Source organism: Orycteropus afer, unplaced genomic scaffold (genome assembly GCF_000298275.1).
Source record: "Orycteropus afer afer isolate SDZICR_OR568_19922 unplaced genomic scaffold, OryAfe1.0 scaffold00194, whole genome shotgun sequence".
Lineage (NCBI taxonomy): Eukaryota > Metazoa > Chordata > Mammalia > Tubulidentata > Orycteropodidae > Orycteropus > Orycteropus afer.
This window is the reverse complement of record NW_006921781.1, coordinates 268,589-280,524: the sequence shown is the minus strand read 5'-3', so window position 1 is coordinate 280,524 and position 11,936 is coordinate 268,589. Positions and strand designations below refer to the sequence as shown.

The 11,936-nt window shown below is 36.1% G+C and overlaps 1 protein-coding gene across 1 annotated transcript in view; it reads left to right on the top strand.

The window, feature by feature from the left end:
• Positions 1-11,936, top strand: part of LRRC63 (leucine rich repeat containing 63) — a 108,310-nt gene that overhangs the window by 37,205 nt on the left and 59,169 nt on the right. Inside the window, exon 5 of the mRNA XM_007947810.1 lies at positions 7,043-7,141. Coding sequence (XP_007946001.1) covers positions 7,043-7,141 — 99 coding nt within the window. The remainder of the gene's footprint in view (positions 1-7,042; positions 7,142-11,936) is intronic.

The following is an 11,936-nucleotide window of genomic DNA, read 5'->3' as shown; positions in this document are numbered from 1 at the left end:
CAGTTTTTTTTTTTCCCTTTTTTTGGTTAGTAGTTTGTCCTCATTTGTTGGTTGGTGTCTCTGGTTCCCTGTTTACAATCTTGTAGGCTTATTTACTTTGGATACTTCCATAGCTGGGTTGGTTTCTGGGTTATGTTATCATGTGTGTTAATGATCGGTTGGTGTTTGTTGTTGCTTCTCTGTCCAAAGTACTCCTGTTAGTATCTTTTGTAAGGTTGGTCTGGTTTTAACAAATTCCCTTAATTTCTGCTTATCTGGAAATGTCCTAATTTCACCATCATATTTGAGGGTCAATTTTTCTGGATACATAATTCTTGGTTGGAAATTTTTCTCTTTCAGGGTTTTACATATACCATCCCATTGTCTTTTCACCTGCATGGTTTCTGCTGAGAAATCAGAGCCTATTCTTATTGGTTGTCCCTCGTAGGTAACTTCATTTTTTCTCGTGCTGTTTTTAGTATTCTTTCTTTCTCTTTGGTTTTGGTGAGTTTAATGATGATATGTCTTGGTGATTTTCTTTTGGGGTCTATCCTGTTTGGAGTTCATGGGACTTCCTGAATAGATATATTCTCATCTTTCATCATACCAGGAAAACTCTCTTCCAACAAATCTTTGACAATTTTTTCTGTGGTTTTATTTGTCTCTTCCCATTCTGGAATTCTGATTACATGTAGGTTATTCCTTTTGATGGTATCCCACATGAACCTTAGGCTTTCTTCATTTTGTTTTGATCTTTTTTCTGATTGATCGCCTTCCAAAGAAGTATTGAGGTATTTTGCCTTTAATCTCACTAATTCTGTCCTCAATTGATTCAGTGCTACTCCTTTGCCTGTTCAATGTGTTATCTATTTCTGAAAATTTAGTATTAATTTCTGGATTTCTGTGTGTAGATTTTGTATCATTTCTAATATTTCATTTATTTTGTCATTTTGTTCTTGTATAGTCTTTCAAAATTGTTCTAGGGTTTTCTCTGTGTTTTGCTCAATTTTGTCAGTGTTTTCTTTGATCTGTCTCTTGATTCATTGAAGGTACCTAAAAACAATTCTTTTGAATTCCTTATCAGGAAGTTCCAATGCTGCTTCTTCCTCAGGGATGTGTTTTGGTTCTGTATCATAGTCTCTTGTTTCTCCTGCTTTATCTTGCTTCTTTTTGTGGACTGTGATGCTCTGTGGTCTCTAAGGCATTGTGACGTTTTTGTGTTTATATTTAATTGGTGATTGTATGTTGGAGTGACTTTCCCATGATTTTTGTTTTCTCTGTACGTTATCTACATAAGCAGGGTACTTACTGTTCTGTGCTCCTCTGTTCACCAGTTGGCAGCACTTACACACTTATACACACTCACCACCTGTCTCCTTTCCCATTGTCAGCAAACAAAGCCTATTCTTGGGTCCTATTTTCATTCAGGTTTTTCCACTAGTTGGTGCCTAATCCACTTCTGTATCCTTCCTTTCAAAGCTCAGGGCTCCAGGATTATCTTCTGTATCTCTATCAATTGGTTTCTCTTTTCATTGTTGAAGAGGGTCTTTGGAGCTTATCTGCCTATTGCACCATCTTACCAGAAGTCTCCCCATTATTTCTTTAGGCTAATTGTTTCTTTGAGTTTTTTGATTTATTCACTCTTTGCTCAGGATGGGAAGAGACTAATAGTTGCCTCTTAGATGGTCACTCACAAGCTTTTGAGACCCCCCAGTCACTATTCACCAAGATAGGATGTAGAACATTGTGGATTATGTTATACCAGTTGACCTAGATATCTCCTGAGATGGTGGTCCTATGTCCCCAAGGCCAGGGACTCATTACCTCAAGGTGTTTTGTTATGGCTAAGGGGTTTTCAGAACTTTCCCCCCTGTGTCTTCTACTATATCCTTGATATGTTTACAGCACATACAAATACATATATAAAATATCCTCTGCCAATCAGCTACAGTTTTAGATTAGGCAAATGCCTTGATGGGAAAAACAATGCCAAATGTTGTGTTACCACCCTGGAATTATCTTTTCTCTATACTTTTGATCTGTTAAATCTTGGCTGATTGGTAATTCCCTAAAGAATTGTTGTTATTCAATTTTCTTTTTGTCTTTAGTTATCGCTTTGGTCTGACATAACCTAAATGAACATTAATAGAAGGGAAAAGAATCAGATTATCTGGTGTTGGAGTAAATAAGTTTAAATCATAGGTTGACAAACTTTTTCTTAAAAGGGCCAGACAGCAAAAAGTTTTGGCTAAGAGGGCCATAGTGTCTCTATCATAATTACTCGACTATGATATGATGTGAATGATTGTGTTAATTAAACTTTATTTTTATTGAAAATAAATGGAGGAAGGGAATAGCTTTTAAAGAGTAGGCAAAGCTAGTCTGGAAAAATGTATATTTCCATTGCCATTAATATTATTTCTAAAAGCATTTGTCTTCAAAGCAAAATCCTGAGCTTTGTGAGGGTGATATGAAAGATTTATTACTGTTTTTCTTAGATATCATCTAGTTGGCTTCAACTCAGAGTGATCTTATTTATAACAAATGCAACATTGCCCAATCCTGAAGCATACTCACAATCATTTCTATATTTGAGTCCATTGTTCAGACACTGTGTCAACCTCATTGAGGATCTTCCTCTTTTTTGCTCACCCTCTGTTTTGCCAACCATAATGTCATTCTCCAGTGATCAATCCCTCTTGATAACATGTCCAAAGTAAATGAGATGAATTACCTCCATCCTTGCTTCCAAGAAGATTTCTGGCTGTGTTTCCTTGAAACCAGATTTGTTCATTCTTTTGGCATTCCATGATATATTCAGTATTCTCAACGAACACTATAATTCAAATGTGTCCATTCTTCAGTATTACTTTTTATTGTCCAGTGTTTGCATGCATACAAGGCAATTGAAAGTACCATGGCTTAGATCAGGCACACCTTAGTCATCAAGATAACATTTTTGCTTTTTAACACTTTGAAAAAGTCTTTTGCAGCACATTTTCCTAATGCAAAAATTGTTTGATTTCTTGATTGCCGATTTCATGGGTGTTGACTGTTGCATTAAGAAAAATGAAACCTTTTACAACTTCAGTTTCTTTGCCATCTATCGTGATTTTGTTTATTGGTCCAGTTGTAAGTTTCCATTTTCTTTACGTCCAGGTGTAATCCATGGTGAAGGCTATAGTCTTTGATCTTCATCAGTAAGTGCTTCAAGTCATCTTCACTTTTAACAAGTAGAATTATGTCATCTGCACATCTTAGGTTATTAATAAGTCTTTTTCCAATCTTGGTGCTGCATTCTTCTTCATACAGAGCAGTTTCTCAGATTATTTTCTCTGTATAAGATAGAACAAATATCATGAGAGGATGCAACACTGTCACACACATTTTCCAGTATTAAACGATGCAATATTTCTTTGTTCTGTTTGAACAACTGCCTCTTGATCCATGTACAAATTCCGCATGGGCATAATTAAGTGTTTTAGAATTCTCATTCCTTGCAATGTTATCCATAATTTGTTATGATTCACACAGTCAAATGTTTTTGTGTAGCTGATAAAAAACAAAACAAAGCAAACAAACAAAAAACAGGTAAACATCTTTCTGGATCTCTGCTTTCAGCCAAGATCCATCTGACATCAGCAGTGATATCCCTCATTCTACATCCTTTCTGAATTTGACTTGAAGTGACTTGTTTCCAGTTCCCTTTCAATGTATGACTGCAGCCACTTTTTAAATATCTTCAGAAAAGTTTTGCTAACATGTGATATTAATGATATTATTAGATTATTTCTGCATTCTGTTTGATAACCATTCTTTGGAATGTACATGAATAATATGGATATCTTCCATTTTGTTGGCAAGGTAGCTGCTTTCCAAATTTCCTGGCTTCTAGCATTGCAACTCTTTGTTGAAGCTTCTCAATTGATATTCCCTTAATTCCAAGAGTCTTTTTTTTTCCCCCTAATGTCTTCAGTGTGGCTTGTATTTCTCCTTTCATTACCAGTAATTCTTCATTATTTGCTACCTTCTGACATGACTGAATGTTGGCCAGCTTTTTTGGGGACAGTGGCTCTCTGTATCTCTTCTGTCTTCTTTGCTGCTTTCTGAATCTTTTGTTGTTGTTGTTATTTTAAACCCATAGTATACTTTAGTGTTGCAACACAAGCTTGATTTTTCTCTTCATTTCTTTCAGCTTGAGAAATGCCAATTTTGTTCTTTCCTTTTGGTTTTCTAACTCCCTATCTTTGCACATCTTGTTATATAGTACTTTGCCTTGTCTTCTTAAGTGGCCCTTTGAAATATTCTTTTCAACTCTTTTCCTTCATCATAAAAGAACTAAATATCATAAATCGTGGCCTATCACAGAAGGTTATTAAACAGAAATAATTTATATGAACAAAACTTTTACACAAAACAAAAGTACTGATTAATATAATACAGACTTGCTGCATATATGATTAAAGGTGATTAGTGTAATTCATCTATTTAGTTCTCCGTATCCCTTCAATAATAACCCACAGAAAATAGGTCTGATGATGGGACAGAAATAGAGACATCTAGGGTACCACAGGTATGTAGGCTTCATGGTGTGTCCACAACAAAGGATGCTGGGATTGATTCCATGAGGCAATATAAAGTTCTCAGATATTCACTGTTTAAGCTAATATTGATTAAGAACACACTGTATACTAGTGGGTAAACTATATATCCCACAATGTATCAGTAAGCAAAACAGACAAAATGTGTAATTCATGGTAGTGCATTTGAGTCAAGGCATTTGACTGCTAACCAGAAGGCTGACAGTTCAAACCCACCAGCCACTCCTCAGAAGGAAGGTTGGGCAATCTACTTCCGTAGAGATACTGCCTTGAAATCCAAGGAGCGGTCACTGTGAGTCAGATCTGACTCCATGGCAGTGAGTTTGGCTTTTTTTTTTTTTTTTTTATACTTAAGTGGGGTGAGGGAGGGCATACATATACATACACATGCACACACACATACATACATTTTAGTATGTCCTGTGGTAATACGAGCTACAAAGGAAAATGAATCAAGTTGAAGGGACAGAGAACCAGAGACTGGCACTGGGTTGAGAAGTTACCATTTTCAATAGGTTGGTCAGGGAAAGCCCCTTTGGTTGGATGACTTACGAGTAGACAGCTGACTATAAGCAGACACCTGACTGAAGAGACACAATAATTTTTAAAATATTTTTTTATTATGATTTGAATGAAAATTTATAGAGCAAATTGGTTTTCCATTCAACAGTTCATACACATTTTGTTTCATGACATTGATTGCAATCCCCACAGTATAGCAGCACTCTTCCCTTCTTCCTTGTGTTTATTGTGTTTATTGTTTCCATCCATTCTTCTTTCCTATCCCTTCCTGCTGTCTGAGCTTTATCCCACAGCAAATGCTGCCCTTTTGATCTCTTATGGTTGATTGTTCTAAGGAGTGTACATTTCCCTAGTGTTATTATAGGTGAACTTAGAGTCCTGCCTATTGTTTGACTGAAGTTAAGCCATGGCAGTAACTTCAGTTCCAGGCTTGAAGGGTGACTAAGGGTTATGGTCTTGGGGTTCCCACAAGTTTCTATCAGACCAGTAAGCCTGATATTCCTAAATTATTTTGAGTTTTGTTCCATATTTTTCCCCCCACTCTATCCAGAATCTTGTATTGTGGTCGTTGGCAAGTGGTTGGCAGTGGTAGGTGGGCATCTTTTAGTTCTTCTGGTCTCAGGGTCTGGAGGTTGAGGTTCATGTATCTACTAGTCCCTTGGACTAATTGTTTACATGAATCTTTGGTTTTCTTCACTCTTCTTTTCTCCAGATGAAGAGAGAACAATAGCTGCACCTTGCAAGCTTTTAAGACCACAAGCACAACTCACCAAAGTAGGATGTAAAATAATGGTGACAGATAATTGATGGGGATAATGGTGGAAGAGCTTTCTAGGCAAAAGAAAAGGTGTTTATTTTCAGAGTTCACTTAAGTGGCATGATTAGCAGGTGTGACAAACAAATTTCTGCTACATAGTTTAGTGTATCCTAGTTCTTTAGAGAAGAGAAAAATGTTTAACAGCAAAAAAAAAAAAAAAAAAAAAAAGAGCAGCTTTTTTGTCTACTACCAACATATAGACATTTACAAATATTAATGCTTTCATAAAAGGTCAGTCTTTAACCCTGTACTATCAATTCTGAGGTTTTTAGCCAAGAAATTTTTAATTTTTATATAGGGCATATCAGAACATAATGTATTGGTAGTAATACCTCTTTTTGTTACTTATTGAGGGTTGATGCTGTAGCATGACAGTCCTTTGGTTCACTCAGTTGATTACTACTGATTTTACAATACTTAAGAAACAAAGGTTCTCACTTCCCTGGAACATTATAGATATATAGATACGGGGGGTGGGGCGGGCAGAAGGAACTGGACATAATAAATTTTCCTCAATCTGAAAATCTGACATTGTCATATGTGAGCAAGAAATATATATATAAATTAATAGCTGTAGAGAAATAGAGGTAGAGACATAAAAAAACAAACAGGGAGTAAAAGATTTATTTATTTATTTATATTCCACCATGTTGTTAACTGTGAGCTCTGGTAGCATAGTGCCTAAGGCATTTAACTGCTAATCAGAAGGCTGGCAGTTCAAACCCGCCAGCCACTCCTTGGAAAGAAGATGGGGCAATCTACTTTCGTAGTGATACTGCCTCGGAAACCCGAGGAGGGGTTGCTATGAGTCAGGTCCGAGTCGACGGCACATAACAACAAGAACATGTAGTAAGTATTCAATAAATGTTTGCTTATTATTAATTGAAATAACACCTATCACACATGTAACATAATGCTTATCATATCAATAAATACTTATCTGTATTTCTATTTGTTTCCAACATTGATATATTTAAGGATATATTACAAGTAATGAGTAGGAGATAAACAAAGACCTATTATATCCAGCACTGTTATTCAGATTATGTGCTTTTTTTTTCACTCTTGTACAAATGTTTTGCATATTAAAATTAACATCTTATTCCTTGTCAATTTCTTTCAGGGCTTTTTTATCTTTACTTGTCCAGATTTAACACCTTTGGCTTTCCAATTGATTTATCTTAATTTGTCATATAATGATATCTGCTCCTTTCCCTCAGAAGTGAGTTAATTTTTATTATTGTAGATATTTTTATAATTTTTCTTATTATGAGTAATAAGCATAACAAAAGTAGATACCTTATGATACTCTGGAGTTACTATAAAGTAAATATATTTTTTATTGCATCCACAAAAGTTTATTTTTAGAAGTGGCAAAAGTACAGTATATCTTTCTTAGGAAATCTCTTAACATAATCCTGAAATGTTGTTATAGTCAGGCTACCAGATATGTTCTTATTAGTTTTCTAGTGGTGAATAAAATTAAGATAAACCTCTTCAACTTGATATTTGGGACCTTCAACAACAAACTTAGTGATGAGGTAATACCATATTATAAGAAGTTTTAACCACCATAGGCTGGAATGGGATATATGCTTAAAACATATCAACAATAAAGTATGGGGATCATTTTGATTCAGTGTTATTTAAATAAATGAGTTATTGTGAGTAATTATGTCAGATTGTATTTCAATGTCTTTAGTCACTGCTTCATTGTTCACTGGGTGATTGGTTGTCTTGTGAACTGATATTCAGAATATTGACTTTTGATGAATTGACTTTTAGTGAATTGATCTGCTTCCTATTTCAAGTGTATAGTATTGAACACTTATATTTTACATACTTTCTCTATAATATTGCATTTTATTTTCACAAAGAAGAGTTAATTTTTCTTCTCACATAGCACCAGTTTTATTAATTTGATTAAGACAAATTGAGAGAATTCAAAGGAATTAATTCTCACATTAATTTAAATTTTTATTTAAATAGAGATAAAACTTGTCCATATGTCAAATAATACTTCATTCACTAATAAAATAATATAAATATAAAGGAACTATTTGGATATACTTTTATAAATATAAATATGTTTATATTTATCTTAATCAATGTAAGTTAAAGATAGCCCTTTATGCAAATATAAATTGCTTATTTTAAAATAGTGATAGAGATTCCTGAGTAGGCTGGAAAATGGCATCTCTTTAGTAGTCCCCAAGTTAATTCCCTCTAACATCTCAGTGCCTGAAACACTAGGTGCAGCAGTTTGAAATAGGGATTCTACGGCTCTGAACAGCTCCTTAAGTCAGAGTAAGCCAAACTCAGGGGAGTAGGATTAGAAAGGAGAAAAGGACAGGGGAAAAATAACAGAAACAGGGAAACTTGCCCTGCGGAGCTCTGACTGGCAGGCGAGAAAGGCCATCGGAGTCCTCCTTGGAGAGAACACACTGTACCAGAGAACTGGCAGCCACTCCACGGATCTACCTTCAGCTTGAGACTTCAACTTGAGACTGCTACACGAGAACAGAGATTTCTCTGGCTCCAGTACCTCCAAAGCCCACGATCAGGAGAACATTAACACTGCAGGTGGGCGGACCCTGAGAGTATCTCCCACCGTGGATCGTGGATTGGAGCAGTTTTCCTAGGTCAGCTTTTTGGCACAGAGGGGCCAGCACCTGATTTTATCAGTAAACTTGGGACTGCTGGGTGCAAGCAGACATTTCTCTGGTTCTGACACTGCTGAAGCCCAAGCAGTGAGAACATTAATGCCGCAAGTGGGTGGGCCCTGGGAGGAACTCCTGCAGTGGACTACAGTGGATCGTGGAATGGGGCAGTTATCTTAGGTCAGCTTTTTGGCATGGAGGGGCCTTGAGAGTAGGGTTTTTGCAAGTGTCTAATCCTGGCAGAAAGTGGCAGCCTCCTAACAATTGGAGTCTTTGCTAAACTTGAGCTGTGGGCCTGTGAATAGCTGTACAATGTCGTCATTAGCTGTCCGCTCAATGCCCTAGAAACTGCTCCTGGCACCTTGGAGTTTTTCTTTGTTCTCTCTTCTCCTCCCACTTTCTCCACCTCTACCTCCCTCATCCAATAGAAAAACCACATTGAACCACCATAATACCTGCCAGCTCAATCCTAAACTCTTTTTATGACAAACAGAGACATGTATCCACATTCCACACAGCAATTCCTCATCACAAACAAAACAAAACAAAAACTGGAGAGCAACCCAGCAAACCTGAATTAATAGCCAAAAAATTAAAATAAACCAGCTCCACCTTTTCAAAATATTAAACCATAAAACCAAGACAAAACAAATCAATACATGACTAATAGTTAAAGACAACCTCAAAATGTCTAGGAAACAACAGGCAACCTCAAAAAAAAAGAAAAGAAAAGAAAAGAAAGGACAAGGCATTAGAAATAAAACTCCAAAGGTCTCATTAAACATGGAGGAAGAGGAGGCAATAGAATTATCTGAGAAGGAATTTAGAAGGTATGTTTATAGAGATCTACAAGAGATTAAGGAAATCCCAAAGAAGCAAGAGAACACAGACAGTTCCCTGGAATAACTCAGGAAAATCATTCAAGAACAAAATAACAAGATTAATGCACAATTGGAACTCATACAAAAACATCAGTTAGAAATCCAGAAGATGAATACCAAAATTACAGAATTACACAACACAGCAGAAGCACAAGAGTAGGATAGAACTAGATGAAGAATGCATTTCCCAACTAGAAGACATATCCCTGGACACCAGCCTGTATGAAGAAAAATCAGAACAAAGATTTAAGAGAAATGAAGAGAACCTAAGAGTTATATGGGATGACATGAAAAGAAACAACATATGCCTCATTGGAATTCCAGAACAAGAAGAGGTGAAGAAAACAACTGGGAAAACTGTGGAAGACCTACTAACCAAAAACTTCCCCGATATCTTGAAGGGAGAAGAGATATCTGTCCAAGAAGTTCATAGAACCCCATATAGAATAGAGCCCAAGAGAAAAACACTGAGGCATATTATAATCAAACTCTCCAAAACCAAAGACAAAGAAAGAATTTTGTGAGCTGCCTGGGACAAAAGAAATATTATTTATAATAATCAAACAGTTAGGTTGAGCTCCAATTACTCAGCAGAAACCCTGAAGGCAAGAAGGCAATGGGATGGCATATATAAAACACTGAAGGAAAAGAACTTCCAACCAAAAATCCAGTCAAATTGTCCATCATATATGAGGGCAAAATCAAGGTATTCTCAGACAAACAGAAATTAGGGGATTTTGTGAAAATCAGACCACCCCTACAAGAAATGCTTAAGGAAGTCCTTCCAATAGAGAACACACAACATAGATCAACAAAATCAGGATACATGACATCAACACTAAAACCAAGTCAGAAATAGAAACTCAAAATAAGACCATAAAACATTGTACACTAAGAATCAAGGAAGCCAATCTGCACACAACAACAGTAACCTAATAGAGGAAATAAAAGTTCTAAGTACAAACTTCCAAATAGAGAGGAAAACAGGACAATGCCCCATAGAACACACTGTTCTAAAAATGTAGAGACAAGAATTTACTCCAAGGTAACCACAGAAAAAATTAACAATCTCTCTAAGCAAATCCAGAAGGAAGGAAAACATATGGGTTTAATAAGCACAAAACCAACAATAAAGAAGAAGAAAGAGGAAGCATTTGACAATAAATTGAACTCAGCACAGAAAAATATATGGACCGAGGAAACACCAACAACACAACAACAACAACAACAACAACAAAAAAAACACAATAGAATGACAGCAATCAATTCCTAACGCTAATTACACTCAATGTGAATGGACTAAATGCACCAATCAAGAGAAAGAGTGGCAGACTGGATAAGAAAAGAACACCCTTCAATATGCTGCCTACAAGAGACCCACCTTAAACACAAAGATAAAAACAAATTCAGAGTTAAGGGGTGGGAAAAAAAAATGTACCAAGCCAACAGTAATAAAAAAACAGCAGGAGTGGCAATATTAATTTCTGATAAAATAGACTTTAAGATGAAAAACAACATAAGAGACAAAGAAGGACGCTATATGATGCAGGAAGGGTCAATTGACAAAGACAATGTTACAATAATAAATATTTATGCATCCAAGGAAAGTGCTCCAAAATACATGAAGCAAATATTAATGGCATTAAAAGGGACAATGGACAACTCTACAATATTAGTAGGACACTTTAACACACCACTTTCAAAGAGGGACAGGTCAACTGGAAAAAAACTGAAGATTCAGAAGAACTCAACAATGGACTCAACCTCATAGACACATACAGAGCATCCCACTCAACAAAAGGACAATTCACTTTCTTCTTCAATGCACATGGATCATTCTCCAGAATAGATCATATGTTAGGATGTAAAACAAGCCTCAATAAATTCAAAAGCGTTGAAATACTACAAAGCATCTTCTTGGACCACAATGCTATAAAATTAGAAATTAATAATAGGAAGTTCAAGGAAAAAAACATCAAACATGTGGAAGGTGAACAATTCACTGCTCAAAAACAACTCAAGATGAAAAATTGAAGAAAAAACTTAAGCCTCGAGTTGCAATATTGAGAGATTCTATGGACAAAATACTGAATGATGCAGGAAACATCAAGAGAAGATGGCAGGAATACACAGAGTCACTGTACCAAAAATAACTGGTCGATCTTCATCCATTTCAGGAAGTGGCATATGATCTAGAACCAATGGTACTGAAGGAAGAAGTCAAAGCAAATAAAAAGTGAAATAAAAAAATTCCTAGAAACAAATGAGAATATAGATACATCATACCAAAGCCTATGTTGTTGTTGTTAGGTGCCATCAAGTCGTTTCTGACTCATAGCGACCCCATGCACAGCAGAATGAAACAATGCCCGATCACGCACCAGCTACACGATCCCTGCTATACTTGAGCCTATCATCGCAGCCACAGTGTCAATCCATCTCGTTGAAGGCCTCCCCCTCTTTCGTCGACCCTCCA